General features: G+C 38.9%; 1 protein-coding gene across 3 annotated transcripts in view; it reads right to left on the bottom strand.

The window, feature by feature from the left end:
- The window catches only part of HMCN1 (hemicentin 1), a 537282-nt gene that overhangs the window by 408942 nt on the left and 104805 nt on the right, over window positions 1–23535 (bottom strand). For all 3 annotated transcript variants that reach the window (XM_027565583.1, XM_027565584.1, XM_027565586.1), the window contains exon 2: window positions 7057–7127. In XM_027565583.1, the coding sequence (XP_027421384.1) occupies window positions 7057–7127 (71 nt within the window). The remainder of the gene's footprint in view (window positions 1–7056; window positions 7128–23535) is intronic.

The raw sequence follows: 23535 nt of genomic DNA, 5'->3' as shown, positions 1-23535 counted from the left end.
CGTCAGTCCAGGTTCAATTCATGGAAAAGGGTGCTCAGGGCTGGTGCACTGGGATGACCCTGAAGGATGGGATGGGAAGGGAGTTGGGAGGGGGGTTCAGCATGGGGGACACATGTACACACATGGCTGATTCATGTATGGCAAAAACCACTACAATATTGTAAAGTAATTAGCCTCCAATTAAAATAAATACATAAATAAAAGAAAAAAAAGAAATACAGGAAAAAAAATAAACTTCGTAATGCAAAAAAAAAAAAGCATATCATTGTCAACATTGTTTTCTAAAAATCAACAAGCTTTATAGCTTCTTATAAAGAATGTGACCTGAGACAAGACTTTGCAATGCATATTCACAAGGATATTAATTCTCAAAGCACTGTGTGATTTGAATACCATTGTTGTCATTTATCGTCCCTTCTTTTCCCCAGAGAGAAACCTCAGATGCTTTCTGTACACGCTACTTTTCTGTATCCCAAATGAAAGAAGATGCATGAAAATGAAATTAATGTTATACATTTAATGGTTTAAGTTTAGTGATTTCTCTTACATTTTTCTTGTAAAATTTTAAATTGCTTTTTCCTCAAGTTAATTACCTCTACAAGAAAAATAGCTGAGTCTGGTGAAAAGTTAATGGGCAATTATTTAATTTACTTCAAACTGCATTTCCTTTTCTTGTTTTCAAAACAAATATGAAAGGAATATTTTCAAAGGTTTCTTTTCTAAAAAAAAAATCCAAGTTAATTGTAATAAAACAGCCATCCTTGTTGCTCTTCATATCAGTGATTTGGGAGGAGTTACTAAAAATATTAGAAGAGGAATCAAAAAAGGGTCTGGAAATTACACACACACACACACACACACACAAATTTTAGTACCATACTAAAATTTTATGAAATTCCTGAATTTTAGTTTCTCAGAGTGGGTTATGAAATAAAATATTCTCTAAGCAAACACTGAAGAGAAAACAAAATACATTCTTTAGGTCAGGGTTAAGTAATGATATAGCTTAGTGTCTTCATATTTGACCTTTACTTGATGAAAATTTTTGCCACTGATTAAAAAAGGAATAATTCACCAGAAACTTTGAAAATAAAAATACTTCCATGGTATCCCCAATGCTTATAACAGTGTCCAATTTTGAATGAAGAGAAAAAGTAAATATTTGATTCCATCCCTAGCTAGTTGTTCTAATTAAGCATCCTCTTGTATCTCAAGACAATGTAAAAATAAATCCTTAAGATGCAGCCAGTACAGAGGAAATCTCCAGAGAAATGGACACCAGTTTTCATTCCAGGGAAGGAAGAAAGATTATTTTCTTGAACAGAGACATTATGACTCTACAGAGTATCTGTACCAAGTTCAGTTCCAGAGGTTGGCTGAGGAGGGCTCTGGGAAGGGAATCAATGGAGTACGATTAAGGACCATGACCCTCCACCCTGGAGACAAACGGAGCAAGGAGGATCTGAAGATCCCTTAGAACAAAAGAAGGGGAGAGGCAGGAAATGAGGAAGTGCCAGGTCTCAATGAGAATGTAGGCATTTGCATTCTGGCCAGCTTTCTAAGAATATATCCCAGATGAATTCTTGCAGAGGGGAAAAGAAATGAATGCAGTAAATCTCTTCCAAACATTCTTTCAGCTAGAAACCTCCATTACATGGCCATACCGAATCTTTATATTACAAAAAGTGATAATTAGATTTTTAAGTATCTTTTGTACCATCAGGTAAAGTTTGTATTGTATTTTATATAGTTTCACTGTTACATATACATTTTTAAAAGAATTTACGCTCGTATGACATTCATTTATTCAATAGCTATTTAAGTCCACTCTCCTGCAGACACTGATTCATCCCATGGTAGACCAGAGGCTCAATGAGAGCTGTAAGGCTCTTGCACTCAGGAGTTCATGATAAAACACCAGAATATAAAAATATAAACAATTAGGGTAATACAATTTTTAATTCCTGTGTTCCACATACTGGATAGAAATTTTTATGTAAATTTTCTTTCAAAGAATGTGGACATCCAAAATGGAAAAGAATTTGCTATATCAGGGGATAGAAAAGTGAATTGTAAATAAGTATTGAGATAATGACTGAAAAAGAATGATATGAGAAAGGAAATAGAGGATTAATGAGAGACATTATCAGAAGAAATTTAATAAAAGAGAAAAAGAGACAAGGGATAACTATAAAAACCTACTTAGACATTTATGAAACATAATCCAATTTAGCATGCAATTTAAAAATAGAGACAGGCACAATGAAAGAATCGCGATGGAATACATATTTGGAATGCCAAACTCCTGAGTTTTTTCACCCTGTGCCCCAATTATGCTCATACCATATATAGTCCCAACTGAAGTCATGCACTCGACAGTGAAACCAACTGAAGTATTAAACTTCAAACTCCAATCTGAACTGTTAATTTGTACACAGTGGTGGTTTGTTCCTTCCTTCCTTCATTCATTCTTCCATTCATTCTATATGAGCACATTCTATATGCCAGGCATTTTACTAAGGGATTCAGTGATTAACTCAATCAGACATAATCTTTCACTATGAAATCCCAACTACTTTGTGACAGAAAGAGGCCATGAGATATGACCAATCCTGGAGGACAGGACGGGATTCTCTAAGGAAGTGGTATTCCAGATGAGATTTTGAAAACAGGATTTTAAACTCGATTAAAGAAGCATGGACATGAGGCCAAGATGAAGAACAAGAATTTCCTATGCAAGGAGATGAGAAGGAAATGGCAACCCACTCCAGTATTTCTGCCTAGAGAATTCCATGGACAGAGGAGCCTGGTGCGCTACTGTCCATGGGGTCACAAAGAGTCGGACACAACTGAGTGACTAACACACACACATGCAAGGAGAGTAGCACATGCAAGGGCCTCACAGGGAGACAGGTGAGGATCCAGACACAGGAGACTCTACGCAAAGACCCCTAGAGCAGATCTCAGGCCCAAGGGACACAGTGGCTCCAGGAAGGGCTGACAGGTAGACAGGCCTCAGGTCACTCAGGAATTTGGGAAGACTTGGGTGACGTGAGGGTAGGAGGTGAGTGGACAGGGTATTAGAAGGGAATGTTGAACTTTTTTTTAGATCTTTTGTCTGCTGGTCAGAGTAGAGAAAGGCCTGGAAAATTAAAGCAAGAATAAAAGCAGGGAAATCACTTAGAAGCTTTTTTGCATTAATTCAGCCTAAAGATACAATTATGACCAACCTAGATAGCATATTAAAAAGCAGAGATATTACTTCGCCAACAAGGGTCCGTCTAGTCAAGGCTATGGTTTTCCCAGTGGTCATGTAGGGATGTGAGAATTTGACTGTGAAGAAAGCTGAGCACCGAAGAATTGATGCTTTTGAACTGTGGTGTTGGAAAAGACTCTTCAGAGTCCCTTGGACTGCAGGGAGATTCAACCAGTCCATTCTAAAGGAGATCAGTCCTGGGTGTTCATTGGAAGGACTGATGCTAAAGCTGAAACTCCAATACTTTGGCCACCTCATGGGAAGAGATGACTCATTTGAAAAGACCCTGATGCTGGGAGGGATTGGGGGCAGGAGGAGAAGGGGACGACAGAGGATGAGATGGCTGGATGGCATCACCGACTCAATGGACATGAGTTTCAGTGAACTCCAGGAGTTGGTGATGGACAGGGAGGCCTGGCATGCTGCGACTCATGGGGTCACAAAAAGTCGGACACGACTGAAAGACTGAACTGAACTGAAAGATACAATAACTGGGACTATGACATGCTAATATTAATGAATGAAAGTCAATTGATATAAAAATTATTAAGAAAGTTAAAAACCAAGATTTGATTGATGGTTTGGAGGGGAAAAGATGTATATTAAGGATGATTCAGAATTTTGGTGAATAACCAGGATACTACAGATATAATTCACAAAGATAACAAACAGAAGACAAAGAACAAGATTTAGAACCATATTAGAAGGAATGGAAAGAGAACATCTGTGAGTTTCACTTTGGAGTGCCATTGTGACATCCTGGAGACTGACTGAAGGGTCTAATTCTCAGAGGAGAGTTCTAGGCTAGAAATGTATTTATGTGTGTATGGATGATTTTTCCTAAAGAGAAAAAATAAAAATGAGACAAATAAATGGGGCCAGTTTGCAAACCTACTAGGATCCTAAACATTTAATGGCCAACTGGGGGGAATGAGCTGCCTAGGAAGCTTAAGAATAGTGGGATGAAAAGTGAAAGAATATGTAAAGGAAGAGAATGCCTCAAGATGAAGGGAGAGGCCAGTATTGCCGACAGCTACAAAGACGTTTAACTAACATCCTGACAAATGAAATGTTTCCACTGCATATAGCAAAGCCAGAGATTATGTGTCACCAGCTAGAGCTACATAGAGCATGGGTGTGGCGACGAGATTGAAATAGACTAAGAAGTAACTGCAGAAGGCACGTGAGGAAAAGATGGCAGGGAATACTGACAACTTTCCAGGCACTGAAGGAACTGAGAAATGAAAGTTGCTATTTGTAAGAGAATTTTGAGAAAAACAGTGATTTGTTGGTTAGTCTGTTTTGTTTCCAACAGTTGGATTCACTGGGACAGGGGTTTGTTTTGGAGGTAGACTTGAACATATTTATAGGAAACAGAGGAGGGGGTGGGAGGAATTAGGAGACTGGGATTGATATATATATACACTATTAATACTATGTATAAAATAGTATAAATAAACTAAAGAGAACCTCTTGTATAGAACATGAACCCTACTCAATACTCTGGGGTGACCTAAAGAGGAAGTAAAAACAAAAAAAGAGATGATATATGTATATGTACAGCTGATTGATGTTGTTGTACAGCAGAAACACAACACTGTAAAGTAACTGACCTCCAATTTTTTTAAAAAGTAAATGGGAAACCTAAAGCAGTTTAAAAAAAAAAACAGCTTGAGAGCATTAAGATCCTAAGAAAGCCAAGGAGTTGTGATTAAGTAGAGAATGTGGATAGGATGGGTATCAAATGCATGTGGATTACACGTAAGGTATGAGGAAGCCAAGAGCTTCCATTTAAATGTGCCTGTGTGTGAAACAGTAAGTGAGACAGCTTGCTCAGAGTGGATCATTAGCCGAAAATGGTCCATAGGAAAAGGGCAATGGAATACAGGTTTAAGAAGAATAGCTAAAGTTTGCAACTGTCACTGGGAGGCGTGGGAGATATAATTGACCAAAGAAACAGAACCGGATCATGGGAGTATTGAGAGTCCAGTGGAAGCAGGTGGCTGTGTATTTATAGTGAAATCAACCTGCCATATCGTGAGACTCCAGTGGCACCTGGCATAGTCATTTTGGTCCTTCAGGAATGAAGTTTTGCCTTTTGAACAAAAAAGCAATGGACAAGAAAAAAAGCTGTTTTTGACATGACAAGACTCTGAGCTAGATTGGAAGAAAGTGAAAAAAGGAGACTCCGAAGGCCTGGGAGACAGGATAGGGATCACTGGACTGGAATGTTTGATGAGGGTGAAGAAGCAGTTACAGTAAGACTGTAACAAGCTTGGTGGACAGATGGTTGCGGCAGGAGATTAAAAGCTTGAATGAGTGACCTGAGAGAAAAGAGTGAATTGGGTATTTTGCCTGGGGAATCCCCATGGACAGAGGAGCCTGGTGGGCTATCGTCCAAGGGGTTACAAAGACTTGGACATGATTGAGCAACTAAGCACAAACACACAAGGTTCAGAGGGTGTGCGGGAATAGAAGACTGAGACGGAGGAAAGGAAAGGTCACTGAAGACCAGGTCAGGAACTGAGAGCAGAAGGTTCTGACAGGTCATTCCAGTCACTGCGGAGGTGCCCTGGAATGATGGCAGCCCTAAAGGGGACAGGTAGCCAGTGATCCAGTCACCAACAGCTTCAATGAGCAGTGCCCAAAAAGACCTATAGGTGATTGCAGCAGAGACCATCCATGGAGGACAGGACAGTAAAACAGCCTCAAAGAAGCAAGTTATTTAAAAAAAAAAAAAAAAAATCAATGGATTTGAGAAAAATGACCTCTACGAGGAATGAGGAGAAGGTACATGTTAACCTTATCTCCAAGTCCTATTTTTCAGGATAACATTTCAACCAACTATTCATCTACTCTACTAACAAAACTATGCTTACAAACATTTATATAGATGACTTAAAGAATTTTTAAGTTATCCTAATTATAGCACAACGATTACAGGAAAAAAATTAACTGTTCCTTATGACACAGTGAAAGGAGTCAGCGAAAGGAGTCATCTAGTGCTCAGGTGTATCTGACTTTTTGCAGCCCCCATGGACTGTAGCACACCAGGCTCTTCTGTCCATGGAATTTTCTAAGCAAGGATACTGGAGTGGGTTGCCACTTTCTACTCCAGGGTGTCTTCCTGACCTGGGGATTGAACCCACATCTCCTGTGTCTCCTACATTGGTAAGTGGATTTACCACTGAAGTCATCTAGCTGCTGCTGCTGCTGCTGCTAAGTCGCTTCAGTACTGTCCGACTCTGCGCGACCCCACAGATGGCAGCCCACCAAGCTTCCTCGTCCCTGGGATTCTCCAGGCAAGAATACTGGAGTGGGTTGCCATTTCCTTCTCCAGTGCTTGAAAGTGAAAAGTGAAAGTGAAGTCGCTCAGTCCTGTCCGACTCAGCGACCCCATGGACTGCAGCCTACCAGGCTTCTCTGTCCATGGGATTTTCCAGGCAAGAGTACTGGAGTGGGTCGCCATTGCCTTCTCTGGAAGTCATCTAGAGCAGAAGTCAATAAACTTTTCTCTGAAGCATCACACAGTAAACACTTAGGCTTTGTGGGCCAGTCTGTCACAACTACAGAACTCTGCCTCTGTTGCGTGGAAGCAGCTACAGACAATGCATAAATGAAGGTGGTGTTTTGAACCCAATCTGTCCCAATTCCATGTGTATCATTCAAGTCAGAAAAAGTGGTATTGGAATCTAAAAACTAAGAATTATTACTTTCAGACTTAAAACTGAAGATGATCAGCCAAAAGTTCATGATTTTCCTTTCCCCTGAAAGAAATAAAATTAAAAGAAAGCACTCACCTGAACATAGAGTTCTCTGAGCTCATATTGAAATTTCTTGGGATCTGTGGTAACTGTTACTGGGCCAATCTCTGTGGAGATAAAAATGACGTAAGTCAAGAATAGTGCTCAATAGCATTAAAGTCTTTAGCATACTGTGGTTGCAAATGTCCTTTCACTATGCACTGTACAGTTAACTGAACAATTAGAAATAGTCAACAAAACAACAAAGACCATTTCTCAATTTAGAGCTACCAAAGACTACTTTAAAATTTGGCATAAATGATGCATACTTAAAATAGTGAATTTTTAGCCTTAGGAAATGCAAAAAAGTGAAAGTGAGTCACCCAGTCGTGTCCAACTTTGCAAACCCATGGATGAAACAGTCCATGGAATTCTCCAGGCCAGAATACTGGTATGGGTAGCCTTTCCCTTCTCCAGGAGATCTTCCCGACCCAGGAATCAAACCCAGGTCTCCCACATTGCAGGTGGATTCTCTACCAGCTGAGCCACCAGGAAAATGCAAAGAGGGAGTTAAAATGTCACAGGGCAAAGAATCAGGAGACATCAGTTTCAGTCTCTTTTCACTCTCACCAGTTAGTGAGTATTTACGGAGCAACTATTTTGTTGTTGAACTCTAAATTAATCACTATCCGTCTTTTAATTTTGATTTGTCAACTACAAGTTGTAAATTTGTTTGCAAATAAAACATTTAATACTAAACCAAAAAAAAAGCCAAATGACCCTTCTTTGTCCACAGGGTTTTAAGAACTTGCAGGAGCACAGATAGGAAGATCAGAAGCACAGATACCAGGATATTGAAAGTTCAAACACAGTCACTACCACTTCATTTGCCATAGCTGGGGTTGCTGTCCCTCATTATCACCATTCTCCTAAACTGCCTTTGACGAAAGTAATTACCTCTGGGGTCACTGCAACCCTCATGACTGTCCTAATATAATGCACAAACCATTGTTTCAAGTGGAAACAAGTAGCAGGACCGTTTCCTGGTGAAAACCAAGACCTAAGTCAGGTGAAGAGAAGAAGTCCAGATACCAGTAGGGTTAAGTTGATAGAAATATAAATATAGATACACACACAGAACATGTTTATTTAATAGCAAACATTTTAATCTGCAAAGACCATTTTCTTAAAAAAAAAAAAATTAACCTTTAAAATAGACAAGCTGAAACTGGCCTTTACAGGTATCAATTACTTCCCCCAGAAAACATCCATGGGTGTGTATTTAGTCACTCAGTCATGTCCAAATCTTTGTGACCTATGGACTGCAGCCCACCAGTCTCCTCTGTCCATGAGGATTCTCCAGGCAAGAATACTGGAGTGGGTTGCTATGCTGTTCTCCAGGGGATCTTCCCGACCCAGGGATCAAACCCAGGTCTCCCTCATTGCAGGCAGATTCTTTACCAGCTGAGCCACTAGGGAAGCCTGGAAACACCCATATGTTAGTCATTCAGTTGTGTCCGACTATTCGACCCCACAGACTATAGCCCACAAGGCTCCTCTGTCCAGGAGGAATTCTGCAGGCAAGAAGACTGGAGTGGGTAGCCATTCCCTTCTCCAGGGGATCTTTCTTGCCCAGGGACCCAGGAATCAAACCCAGGTCTCCTGCATTGCAGGCAGATGCTTTACAGTCTGAGCCACCAGGGAAGCCTGGAAACATCCATATATTTAAGTAATAGTTTAAAATTCATCCAAGTATCATGTGTACAGACATAGCACCTTAAATTCCTAGGGTAGATCAAAGCTTTTCTATTTTATGTAATGAAGATAATAATACAAAATTATAAAGATACTTAACATTTAGTTTTTATGAGACATTAGCTTCAAACACATACTGTTAGAATAGGACTTATGACTTCAAAGGATAATAATTAATGAGCCAGGCCTTCTATAATATGCTAAATGTGATACAAAAACAGATTGCAGAATTTTAGAAATAAATGAGGTAAACTGGATAGGAAGCATGATATGCTTGTCATAGCCCATGTAATTTTTCTTAGAAATTACATGAAAATATGTCTCCATTCTTCACCACAGATTAGACATCTTGCAGCATGCAAAAGGAATGAAGAGGTGATTGGAGAAACTGTGTGAAAATGCAAACATCTGAATTCCATACAGAGAAGAACAGTCATTAGCTATGTAAACGTCATGTCCTGAGTATATGGAAAATCGGAGAAGACTACTCCCTCAAGACTAAACAAAGGCATATTTTGCAAAGGAATGCAAAACAGCAAAGAATATACCAGGCAGTTACACCCTGACATATAAATTGTCAGCAGCACCATCAAGCCACGCTTCTGTGCTTCTACATGGCATAATACTAAAATAATTCTAGAATTGAAAACTCAAGAACCAGAAAGGAATAAAAGAATACTAGAAAAATCAATTATATGAAAATAAATAGTACAGACATGCAAGAACATTCCTTATAATAACAATTTTTTAAATAGCCCTGACACATGTCTGTCTTCAATAGTAGAGATTAGGGGATGCTATTAAAATAGGAGAACTGATTAGCCTTCATTTAATTATCGAGAGATTCAAATACCCACCTGTTTTCAACAAAGACAGGAAATATTTCCTGAAGCTTATTTATATACATTTTTGCAAATCACACTGGACACTTGAGATAAACCTTTTATCAGTTATAAGAAATACTCAGACCAAAAAAAAAAAAATACTCAGGAGAGATAAAGCCTTGCCAGGCTGCCATATCCCTCCAGCTATAAGCATCTTTTCCAACTCTTTTGAATGGAATGATATAACTATTTGGCAAAATCAACCTTCCTTTTAGGACTTGTGTCCATTTCAGCCTTTCTCTTCATTTAATAGAGCCCTACACCAGCTGTGTCATGAGCAATTTCCTCTTCTCTCTTTTTTTTTTTCTCACCTTCAACGACATTCAACAAGTGTAACTTTGTCTTCTTTTCCTGACTGAGCATGGTCCTCTATTGCTTACAGAATTGAATGAGAACTCTCCAAAGCATTACAGGTCCTCTCTTCTATGTAGCTAATCTTCAAACTTTGTCACACTGCTTAGCATGAAGACACTGCTCTTCCTTCGCATCTTTCATGGCCATTCCCACGTCTTTCATCTGCCCAGACACCTCTCACTCTAGAAAGTATGAATCAAGTCCCATCTCCTTGGACCTTCTGCCATTTCTTCAGTAAACATTAATGTTGGTTGATGTTTGTATGATAAAGACACGGGAAGAATGAAGGGGCATAACGTTTAACAGAATAAATGATCATATTCCATTTTATTCAATGACTTTATCTGGTTGCTTACCAAAATAACACCTATATAGATATACTGGGTTGGCCAAAAAGTTCGTTCGGTTTTCTCCAAAGGAAAATCCGAATGAACTTTTTGGCCAATCCAATATAAAACAGCCATCAGTCTCCAAAGAGAATCCTCAAGCTTGATGGGTCATTAAAAATCATTTGCTTCAATTTTGTTATCTACGGACAAGAAAACCTGAGGTTCAGAGATGATGAAATTGAAAAACTTTGGTAGTGAAGAAAGAGGTTAAGACATCTAAAAACATTCTCTATACTGAGCAACCTCCACAGCTCACTAACATTTCCTCTTTTCCAAGATCTTCATTCTATCAATGATTATATCACTGTGAACTTTCTCCTTTCCTCTGGATCATGGGCAAAACAGGTCGTATTTGGAGTACCTAAACTGATGCACACAATATCTAGAATTCTTGATTGTCATGTGCCTGGGTATTTGAAAATAGATTAAAAGAAACAATTTTTTTCTTCCAGTTTTACTGAGATATAATTATTATGACATACGACATTACATAGGGACTACCCTGGTGACTCAGGGTAAAGAATCTACCTGAATTTCAGGAGACCCAGGTTCAATCCCTGGGTTGGGAAAATTCCCTAGAGAAGGGCAAGGCAACCCACTCCAGTATTTTTGCCTAGAAAATCCCATATACAGAGGAGCCTGGCAGGCTACAGTCCATGGGGTCACAGAGAGTCGGACATAACTCAGCGACCAACACAAGGCAAGGAGCAACTAACAGTTTCACTTTTTCACAATAAATACAGAAAGAAAAGTACGGAAAAAGTAGAGCGGGAGTACTAATATAGGAAAAGCACTTTTCAGAATGAATCAAGGAGATTTCAAAAAGGAAATGAAAATTTAGGATTTCAAATTAGAAACAATGAAAAAGTACTTTACTAATGCTAATTTTTTAAAAATTCTATATATCAAGTTTTCACAACAGCTCTGTATTTCATCAAATTACTGCTATTACCTATGGTTCGGTACGGTGGTGGTTTTCAGTCACGTCCGACTCTTTGCTAACTCATGGATTACAGCCCGCCAGGCTCCTCTGTCCATGGAATTCTCTAGGTAAGAATACCGGAGTGGGTAGCCATTCCCTTCTCCAGGGGATTTTCCCAACCCAGTAATCGAACCTGGTCTCCCGCATTGCAGGCAGATTCTTTACCATCTGAGCCACCAAGGAAGCCAATATTATTATACAAATAATTGAAGGTGGTATGATAAGCCAAAGCCACCAGTCCCTTTGAAGGGTCCTACCATACTGACCTGAGAGCATCTATCACATGATATGTGATTGCCATTGCTTTTTGTCTCCCTCACTTGATTATCAGCCTAAGGAGATGTACCTATAAATAAATTCTAAATAAACATTTGAAGATGAGAAGACGGGAAACGAAAGAATAAAGATTAAGCCCAGGTCTTCAGACCCTTCATTTCGTGTGCCTTTCATTTTACTGTGGAACCTCCAGGCTACAGCTAAAGATCACACTACATAATCAGCATGACGACACTCACTAGGTAACTGAATGGTTGACTTCCTCTTTACACAAAAGTATTTATTCTTTCATCAAGTTATTGATGCAGATAGTCAACATGTACAATTTCCCACATACTGCTGATCTTAAAAAAGCAAAAGAAACATTTTTAAGCAAAACATTTTATAAGCAAAATTCTTTTGCTTATAAAAGAATTATAAGTACAAGGAGCAAGTTACACTTCAGAAGATCATTTTTGATTAAAAAAAAAATGTCTGAAACTCTAAACAAGTCTTTCCTCTTCTCATTGATTGTGTTATTTCCTGTTTCCTAGGGATTTATCAGATGGGTTGGATTTATTTCCAACATCTCAGCCATTGTTCTCCTAATCTGAGTTGCTGAGTTGAATTTGAGCAAATAATGGAAAGAAGTTCACAATGTAGTATTTTCTTTTACTGCTTCACTTGGCAAGATCAATATCCAGTTCCTCACTTCCTTTTTCCTTTTCACTAACAGATTTCTGCTCCTTACAGTTTTTCTTTACTCAAAGTGGTTCCTTGATAACAAGAGGTATATTTACTGCTGCTTGCTGGAGTCTCAAACACTTTTTGTGAATGGTTTGATAACAATGCTTACAATTTCCTTGGTTTTTTAAAATATGTAGTTTTATATTTATAACTGTACATAAATATGTGAAAAATTAAAATGAAAACCCCTAAGCTGCACTATAAATTAATCAATATTCGCAAAGCATTACAAAAGGTCAAAATAAATATATAAATCACAGTGCTTGCCATGGAGGAAATTTAAATACAGTTGAAAATTTTTTTAAATAGCAAGCTATGTGCTTGGGGCTGGTGCACTGGGACGACCCAGAGGGATGGTATGGGGAGGGAGGAGGGAGGAGGGTTCAGGATGGGGAACACATGTATACCTGTGGCAGATTCATTTCGATATTTGGCAAAACTAACACAATATTGTAAAGTTTAAAAATAAAATAAAATTTAAAAAAAAGCAAGCTATGAAAAATTAATCTAGCCTCAGAGAAGAGCAAATATTTTCAGTGTCCAGAGAAATACCCCTGAGCTCTTGGGAAATACACAGTGAAGACATCAGGGAGAAGACATGGTATGAGTTGGGACTTGAAGAGAACACTGAATTCACAGAGGGTGATATCAGAGCAAAGAAATTCTAGGCACTGGGACATGGCCTGTTCAAAATGCCTTCTATGAGCTGACTCTTAACACATTCACTTTCTAAAAATTCTACTCTCAATTAATCTTACACAAATCAATTATAATATCTTCTGTGCAAAACTGTAATATAAATATATACATATTTAAAGCATTTAAATTATTTAAATAAAAATCAATAATTACGTTTCTTGCTTTGGAATGTTATAGAAAATCAGATTAATAAGTATACTTTCATTGTTTTCAATTTAACAAGATACTCTTTCCAGATTTCTCTCTCCTCATTTAATTATAATGTTGCTGTCCAGCACCATTTTTGAATGATTTGCATCTAAGTCACAAAAAAGAACTGTTTCCTGACTTTGAGCTGAGCTAATGTCAAAGATATTTCAGGACTCATTTAACTGAGTACATGCCTGCTCACATTAAAACAGGTAATTTTCAAGACCACTTAAAGACCCTTAATGATTGTTTTGACATGAAGTGATGTAACTTGGTGTGTTTTATAAAATCTGAGTCAAGGATGAATTCATGCACAGTATGTAATATTGATTACATACACAGCATTCTGTTTTACTTTCCAAAGAGGTTATTCATTTAACAATGAGTTGTATAATCGTAAACACATTGCACTTAGCACAACTGTAGATAATGTATGTATATTGCAAGGGTCATTTCACTTAGACTGAACAGGATATTGAAAAAATCATGCACATGAATTCAGCAATGTTTCATAGCTGTTTAGAGCAGGAAGCAAAGAAGAATGCCTTAATAACTGACACAGGATCATGAGGTATACTGAGTAGGATGTTATTGCTTAGACTGGACTTTGGCCAGAGCTCCAGCAAGCACTCTTGCAAAAACAGCCGTGGGATTTTTAATGACCCAACAAAATCCAGATTCTTAGTTTTGCCTGTACTCCTAAATATTTAAACATCAAAACATACCCACGCATTGGTAAGTTACACTCAGAAATATAATAAAACATATAATATTTTAAGTCATGCTATTTTAACAAATTTAATAAACAAGCTCTCCATTGTGATTAAGGTATTCTGAAAAAAAAAAACAAGAAGAAAATAGATATTACATTCAAGAATATTTTAAAATTTAAATAATTATATTCTTACAGAAAAATGTGTTTTAAACTTTAAGATTAAAAAAAAATATGACAATTCATTTCAAAGTTTTCATTGTTCTCTTAGACAATTCCTTAGCATTACCGGTCTTCCAAATAAATTTAGGCAGCAGGGAGGGATAAAGAAAATAAAAATTATAAAAAGAGCAGTAAAGTATTTTTGAAAAAGAAAAAAATATGCTTGCAAATCCTTAGAAAAGAATCATTAATATTGCTGAAATTTCAACATGTTAGGAGAACAGACAATCTCAGTCCTGATTGTTTCTACAACTTAACAAATGCATGCAATCCTTTGATCATGTTTTCAGGGAAAATGTAATTCAGTGGTCCAAAACCATATTCATGAAGTAAACACTTTATCTGCAAACAATGAGAATCAGAGACATGGCAAAAATATAGCCGCTTTTATGTATCTGTATGGAGAAGGCAATGGCACCCCACTCCAGTACTCTTGCCTGGAAAATCCCATGGACAGAGGAGCCTGGTGGGCTGCAGTCCATGGGGTCTCTAAGAATCGGACACGACTGAGCGACTTCACTTTCACTTTTCACTTTCATGCATTGCAGAAGGAAAATGGCAACCCACTCCAGTGTTCTTGCCTGGAGAATCCCAGGGACAGGGGAGCCTGGTGGTCTGCTGTCTCTGGGGTCACACAGAGTCAGACACGACTGAAGTGACTTAGCATAGCATAGCATGTATCTGTATATATGTTATGCGTGTGGTATTCCCTGAACAATTGCATTCATTCATTCATTCAACAAACAGGCATTCTATCCTAAAGCCTGGTTCAAACTGTCAGGAGAAAGCAAATATTTACATTTAAAGAGTGGAGGTTTGAGTATAAGAAAGTCGGAAATATCTGGGTGTATCTTACAAACTAAGAGGTGGTTGAATGGACTTATGACCAGTATGTTGTATAAAGCCCTAATCTCAAAAGGATCCCTGCCTTGGAGTTTAATGCTTGTAGTCACTGTCCTGAAGTAATTTTATCTCTTAATTTGTGTTTTGTAAAGCAAAGTTCAATGGGCAGATGTAATAGGCACTGCAAACCTGGAGCCTCATTTCCACAGTCCTGCCCCACACCACCTTCAGGGGACAGGGCACCTGTTCTACTCCCTTAAAGGCCAGGCCCTACCCAGCAGCCCCATCCCTGCTTCTGCTGACTGTCACCATCCGCCTGCTACGCAGCGAGGACCTAGATATGAGGACGGGGAGGGTTAGGATGAGGGCATGTGACAGACGGTCAAGGCTAGAGGCCAAGTCTTAGCCTCTTAGCCAGGACGAGCCTTTTCATACACTCCCAATTCATGCACCAAGCATTTCCCAGCACCTAGCACCAAAGTTTATAAATCCCTGGGGGACGCCTGTCTAACAAGGGTTGAGGCAGCGGGGACACGGACAGAGGAGATGTCTGTCTCAACTTCACCTGTTTCCAGCCTGAGCACAGTGCTTGGGTCCCACTGGCACAAGGGGAAACTTGACAGCCTGTATCCCTAGGGACCTCAGGGGCCAGGGTGGGTCTGCATTTGACCTCCAGGTACCCTGGTACCCAGGGGTGCTCGTTTTGCAGGTACCATGTTGGAAGGATCTTCTTTTCTCCTTGCAACCCAATGAAGTCTAGATTAAACTATTAGCATGAATTTTACCATCTATATTTTGTGAAATGCCAATTTTAAATGCAAATATCAGAATATTTGACTAGTATGCAGATTTATGCAAACTATACAATTTGTATTTCATGGCTGGTTACAGATGGTGCCTCCAACTGTCCAGAAGAAACACACAAGTCAGATTCAGCCAGATTAAAGGAGGAACCATTCAGTCACAGTATGAATACTCCAAGTTTATCATGACATCGAACTAAGGAGTACTTCTTATTGAAAAACATAAAAGATTTTTTTAAATTAAAAGGCCATGATTATATAAAGAAAAGCTAAATATTGAAATATATGTATTTCAAGTTAATTTATGGATTTAATACATTAAAAATCTAAAAAAGAATTTTTTCATTTGTGCTTTAGAATACTTAGCAACAATATTCTTTAATGTATTCTAAATAGCACATGGGTGATTTTATCAACGAAAACTGGCCAAAAAAAGTATAAATAGGACAACGTAAGCACAAGTAACTAAAAGGACAGAAGTACTTACTGATGCGCAAATAAATATGTAAAAACTGGAAAAAAATTAATGATTATAAATAAGCATCTGAAGATATATAAAATAAGATTATTTATGTTAAAAAATGTAACTCTAATTCGAATTTTATAGTATCTAGTAAAAATAACCTCCAAAGGGTTAAAGGTTCAGTATAACCATTATAATTACTTCAACTGAATCTAAACGAGAATATATATATCAGATATATAAAAAATAACATTCTCCTTTTCAAAGTAATAGAAGAAATCACAAGGGCCACTACTGACAGATATAAATATATAAAAATCAAGTAAAAGTTAAAACCTAAAAAGCTATGAAGCCAGATTTGGGAACATTTGTTTCATCGATTTAACTAAAAATCCATGTTATCTGAAGAAATCATTCAAATTTTTACCAAAAAAAAGTATAAAATACCATCACTAAAAGAAAGAAAAATTCATTAACAGAATAATAAAAAAAACAAGACTAGAAACAAATGCTCGTATTTTGTTATAGAGAGACATAAACTATAGCAAATTTGAAGTAACTTGTAAGAAAGAAAATTATTTTGTTTAATATTATCACTGCAACCAGGGTCATACTAAATAAACCTGGCATATTTGTACTCTTTAAGATTATAAGTAGTTGCAACTTTTATGAAATTCACTGTAGTTATATGTATGATATGATTATAGGTATGATGTCTTAAAGTTATCTTGTGGTAAAGTTATTTCCCACTTTGTTATAATCCACTGAAAATAGATACTGACATCGCTAGGACAGCAACAAATAGTATCAAAATAGAGAAATGATTAAAAAACATGAGTCTCTAAATAACATTAGGCAGCAATTAAACTCTTGTTCCATGTCGAAAAACAAGTAAATGTTTATCATATACCATTAAACAAAAACAGCAAAACACAGAACTATAGGTAAAATCACTTGGCCAGCAGTCCAGTAATTAAGACTGCGCCTTCCAACCCAAGCTGCAGGCTTGATCCCTGTTTGGGAGCTAAGATTCCATACACACCTCGTGGCCAAAAAATCAGAACAGAGACAAGAGAAACAATATTGTAATAAATCCAATAAAGACATTAAACATGACCCACATCAAAAAAAAAAAAAAAAGACTTATAGGTACTTAGATTGCAACTATGAACAAAGGCAGATACGCATAAAGACAAATTCTGAAAAGTCACACCAGAGCAAAAACTGACGTTTGGAATAAGTGGAGGAATGATTATTTTATCTTCAAATTTCTCACATTTGTATTTGTAAATATTGTAAATTACAAGTATTATCTGTATTTCTAAATTAAGGAGAAAGAGAGAAATTTCACTTGATCACATATAGGCTTGAGGTTGTGCTCATGCATTCTGCCTTAGTATGGTTCTAAGTTCTTGGTATGGTTCTGAACTGGTTTAACTTGAGTGCAAAAGTCACTTCAGTTGTGTCTGACTCTCTGTGACCCTGTGGACAGCAGCCCCCCAGACTCCTCTTCCATTGGATTCTCCGTGCAAGAACACTGGAGTGGGTTGCCATTTCCTCCTCCAAGGGATCTTCCCTACCCAGGAATCAAATACATGTCTCTTCTGTCTCCTGTATTGGCAGGCAGGTTCTTTACCACTAGCACCACCTGGGAAACCCTGCCCTCCTTCAGGGAATCTTTCCAACCCAGGGATCAAAACCAGGTCTCCTGCACTGCAGGCAGATTCTTTACTGACTGAGCCACCAGGGAAGTCCAAGAATACTGGAGTGGGTAGCCTATCCCTTCTCCAGCATATCTTCCCAACCAGGAATCAAACTGGGGTCTCCTGCAATACAGGTGGATTCTTTACCAGCTGAGCTAGCAGGGAAGCCCCATCAACGCAAGTTTCCATTTTAAATTTAAACACTTCTCCTACAGGGAAGGTCAGAGTAATCACCTTCAGTTCAGTTCAGTCGCTCAGTCGTGTCCGACTCTTTGCGACCCCATGAATCGCAGCATGCCAGGCCTCCCTGTCCATCACCATGTCCCGGAGTTCACCCAGACTCATGTCCATCAAGTCGGTGATGCCATCCAGTCACCTCATCCTCTGTCGTCCCCTTTTCCTCCTGCCCCCAATCCCTCCCAGCATCAGAGTCTTTTCCAATGAGTCAACTCTTTGCATGAGGTGGCCAAAGTACTGGAGTTTTAGCTTTAGCATCATTCCTTCCAAAGAACACCCAGGGCTGATTTCCTTTAGAATGGACTGGTTGGATTCCTTGCAGTCCAAGGGACTCTCAGGAGTCTTCTCCAACACCACAATTCATTAGCATCAATTCTTCAGCGCTCAGCTTTCTTCATAGTCCAACTCTCACATCCATACATGACCACTGGAAAAACCATAGCCTTGACTAGATGAACCTTTGTTGGCAAAGTAATGTCTCTGCTTTTGAATATGCTATCTAGGTTGGTCATAACTTTCCTTCCAAGGAGTAAGCGTCTTTTAATTTCATGGCTGCAGTCACCATCTGTAGTGATTTTGGAGCCTAGTAAAATAAAGTCTGACACTGTTTCCACTGTTTCCCTATCTATTTGCCATGAAGTGATGGGACCGGATGCCATGATCTTCATTTTCTGAATGTTGAGCTTTAAGCCAACTTTTTTCACTCTCCTCTTTCACTTTCATCAAGAGGCTTTTAGTTCCTCTTCACTTTCTGCCATAAGGGTGGTGTCATCTGCAAATCTGATGTTATTGACATTTCTCCTGGCAATCTTGATTCCAGCTTGTGCTTCTTCCAGCCCAGCGTTTCTCATGATGTACTCTGCATAGAAGTTAAATAAGCAGGGTGACAATATACAGCCTTGACGTACTCCTTTTCCTATTTGGAACCAGTCTATTGTTCTATGTCCAGTTCTAACCGTTGCTTCCTGATCTGCATATACCTTAGTTGGTGACTAAAAGCATCCCAGATTTGGAAATTACTATAGTCTAAGGTCACTGAAATTAATTACTTTATGCCATTGTGACTAGGTCCCAAGGCGTTTTCAACCCAAGACAAGTCTGTGCTTTGTGCCCATACTTGGTGAGAGGAAAGCTTTCACATAAGAGCCATCTCACCTCTTCTCCTCCCAAATCATCGACACACTACTGCATAAGCAAAGACTCGCATGTCCCCACAGGCCCCAAAAGGCTGTGGTGCACATCCAAATAAAAAACAAGAGACACTGTGGCATTTCTCCTGTGTCACAGTAATCAGTCCTTTCTTACTCTCTCGGGGTGTGACTGACTGATGGATTGATTAACCGCACTGCATGGCACGGGGGATCTTAGTTCCCTATCCAATGATCGAACCTGCACCCCCTAATTTGGAAATGTGGAATACTAACCACTGGACCATCAGGGAAGTCTTCCATCTCAGGGTTTCAATACCCCTGCTCCAAGTTCCCATGCTTTTCTTCTTCCCTCTGAGGAGCCTTCCTGTTAACCAATTATATCAAGCCTTCCCTGGTGGCTCCGTTGGTAAAGAATCTGCCTGCAATGCAGGAGACCCAGGTTTGATCCCTGGGTTGGGAAGGTCCCCTAGAGGAGGGCATGGCAACTCACTCCAGTATTCTTGCCTGGAGAATTCCATGGACAGAAGAGCCTGGTGGGTTACAGTCCATGGGGCCTCAAAGAGTCAGACACAACTAGGCGACTAAGCACATGCCTCTGTTTAAAATTTGAACTCCACAAGGTGAGGGTTGTTACTTTCTATACAACATTACTCAAACCAAAATGCAATAATTAACATATTTTATAAGGATCCACTAATAGCAATTAGAAGGGACACTGGGAAGGCAATTTGACCAAGTGCACTTCCCAACCAAACTAATTTATAGTGCTTAAATGACTCAAATGCCATCAGAAAATCTATACAACCTAGATGAAAGGTGACACTGAATTTGGAATTAGCCACTCATGTGGCCTTCATTTACTAAATGTTTGACCTAAGAGGCAGTCTGTTATTTTGCTTAAGAGCTCAGGCACTGGAATCAAAGCTACTTGGGTTACAATCAAGGCTCTGCCATAATATTTTTTGGTTTTGTTTTTAACTTTTATCCAGTTCCTAAATCTCCATGTCTTGATTTCCCCCATTTTAGTAAGGGAAAACTGAACCATTCCTAAAACACTGGGTTTGTTGTGAGAAGTGTTTGATGAGGTTGTTTAATGAGGATAGCAAGCAAATGTAATGCTTGGAATGGATTGACCAGGCTAACTCTGCTATTGCTACTGCTGCTACTGTTGGTAACTTTCATGGCAATCTAAAAGACATTATGTTAGATATTATGACTGCAGCCATGAAATTAAAAGACACTTACTCCTTGGAAGGAAAGTTATGACCAACTTAGATAGCATATTCAAAAGCAGTGACATTACTTTGCCAACAAAGGTTCGTCTAGTCAAGGCTATGGTTTTTCCAGTGGTCATGTATGGATGTGAGAGTTGGACTGTGAAGAAGGCTGAGCGCCGAAGAATTGATGCTTTTGAACTGTGGTGTTGGAGAAGACTCTTGAGAGTCCCTTGGACTGCAAGGAGATCCAACCAGTCCATTCTGAAGGAGATCAGCCCTGGGATTTCTTTGGAAGGAATGATGCTAAAGCTGAAACCCCAGTACTTTGGCCACCTCATGCGAAGAGTTGACTCATTGGAAAAGACTCTGATGCTGGGAGGGTTAGGGGGCAGGAGGAGAAGGGGACGACAGAGGATGAGATGGCTGGATGGCATCACTGACTCGATGGACATGAGTCTGGGTGAACTCCGGGAGTTGGTGATGGACAGGGAAGCCTGGCGTGCTGTGATTCATGGGGTCGCAAAGCGTCGGACACGACTGAGGGACTGAACTGAACTGAACTGATGATTGGTTAAGGGCTCCCCAGGAAGGGGAGTGGTAAAGCATCTGCCTGCCAACGCAGATGGGTTCAATCCCTGGGTCAGAAAGATCCCATGGAGTAGGAAATGGCAACACACTCCAGTATTCTTGCCTGGAAAATTCCACGGACAGAGGAACCTGGCAGGTTATAGTCCATAGTGTAGCAAAGAGTCAGACTGAACAGCACACACACAACGATTGGTTTTTTTAAAAATCTACTATAAGGAACAAATTCACTCTGGGAGTTTAGTAAAACATAATACTTTTCTTGTGCTTCTCACTGTTTAAGATGATTTAATGAATTTGAATTTCCAACTCAACAAGGCATTAGTTAAGTATACTCTTTTTTTTTTTTAAAGTAAGGTACATTCTTATCAGAGCTTCCCTGATGGTCAGACAATAAAGAATGCAAGAGACCCAGGTTCAATTCCTGGGTTGGAAAGATCGCCTGGAGAAGGGAACAGCTACCCACTCCAGTATTCTTGCTTGGAGAATTCCATGGATAGAGGAGCCCGGCAGGCTACAGTCCATGGGGTCACAAAGAGTCAGACAGGAGTGAGCGATCAACAGACACACACATTCTCATCAAGTCATGCCTTAATTTTTTACCTTGCATCAGATAAAAAATGTCAAACTTTCAGATGACTGAAACTCTTTCTTGCCTTTGGAGATAACAGAACAACACTTCTCATACTTGCCATTAAATCAGATCTCAGAATTTGAAGTCACATGATCAAGTATTTAAAAGATATGTTTGATCTTTACTTTCCACTTCAGTGATACTTAAAAATATTAATACCCAAACAAGACTGAGATAAAAACACCATTTATCAAAAAAAAAAAAATAGGTATATGATTCCGGGTTGCTAATTAATACAGTATATGAAAATACTACTAAAGCTATATTATCTGTTCACTCTGCCCAAAATAAAGAAAAATATCCACCTCTACACCTTTGTTTATATTTTTTCTATATAAGAGACTGCTTTCTCCCTTATCAAACTTTTACTCAAGATTTAATTCAGGTGTCAACTTTTTTGGAACAAATTCCTCAGTGTCTCAATCCTCAGAGGTCACTCCTCTGAATTCTTTTAATGACATATCCTGTCTGGTAAATAACCCGATGTGCTAAATGTCCTCTAAAATGGCCTCCAAGGATCCCCACCATCTGATATTCACATCCTTCTGTAATCCCCTCTCCTTAAGAATGGGATGAACTTAATGACCTGCCTCTAATGAACAGAACAGAACAAAACTAATGAAATGTCACCACTGAGATTAGGTTGAAAAAAATTTTACCTTCTGTCTTGCATGCCCTCTCTCGCTCTCTGATGGAAATTACCCATGAGAGTTATCCTGTTATCCCTACAGGGAGGACCCCATGGCAAGGAGTTAAGGGCAGTCTTTTGCCAACAGCCAACAAAAAACTCAATCTTGACAACAACCCCGTGAGTAAGAAACTGGACCTTCTTCAGTCAAGCCATGCCACGACCACAGACCCAGTCAGTACCTCGACTGTAGACTTGATTGTGAGACCTTGATTGTGAGAGAGTCAGAGAACCCAGTTTAGTTGTACCAGAATTCCTGACTCACAAAAAGTGTGATTTAATAAACATCTGTTATGCTTCAACTCTAAGGCTTAGAATAATTTTTCATGCAACAGGTTCATTTCACTGCATATTCAGTCTCTATAGTGTGAAAGTGTTAATTGCTCAGTTGTGTACAACTCTTTGCAACCCCATGGACTGTAGCCCACCAGGCTCCTCTGTCTATGGGATTCTCCATGCAAGAATACTGGAGTAAGTGGCCATTTCCTATTCCAGAAGATCTTCCCAACCCAGAATATAATGCAGGTCCCCTACATTGCAGGCAGATTCTTTACCATCTGAGCCACCAGGGAAGCCCATTCATTCTCCATAACTATTAATTTCATCATGATAATTAAATCAATAAAGTTAATCAGGTGGATGAATTAAGAAAATTAAAAGAAACTGAAATTGAATTCAAGACTCTAAAGAAGTTATTAAAAAAGCACACATTGTGCCAAAGAATAAATTGACAAATATTTAAGCTCTCTTTAACACTTTTTAATTCAACAAATCATCTTTCAATCCCTATTAGGTATTTACACCCCAAGCTTAAAGCTGACCATTGGAAGCCTGATAAAATAATTCATATTGCAACCGTTACTATGTGAATTTGTGATGTTTTAATTCTGCAAATCTCAACTCATCTGTTGAGTTTACTAAAAAAAGCTGAATATGTTTGGCATAGGTCATAAGGAAGAAAGTTTAGAAGGCCTATTTCTAAGATGGAATAGAACAGACTTAGAGCAGAATTGCGAATGCCTCA

The sequence above is a fragment of the Bos indicus x Bos taurus genome, chromosome 16 (genome assembly GCF_003369695.1).
Source record: "Bos indicus x Bos taurus breed Angus x Brahman F1 hybrid chromosome 16, Bos_hybrid_MaternalHap_v2.0, whole genome shotgun sequence".
Taxonomy (NCBI): domain Eukaryota; kingdom Metazoa; phylum Chordata; class Mammalia; order Artiodactyla; family Bovidae; genus Bos; species Bos indicus x Bos taurus.
This window is presented reverse-complemented; position numbering and strand designations above follow the sequence as displayed.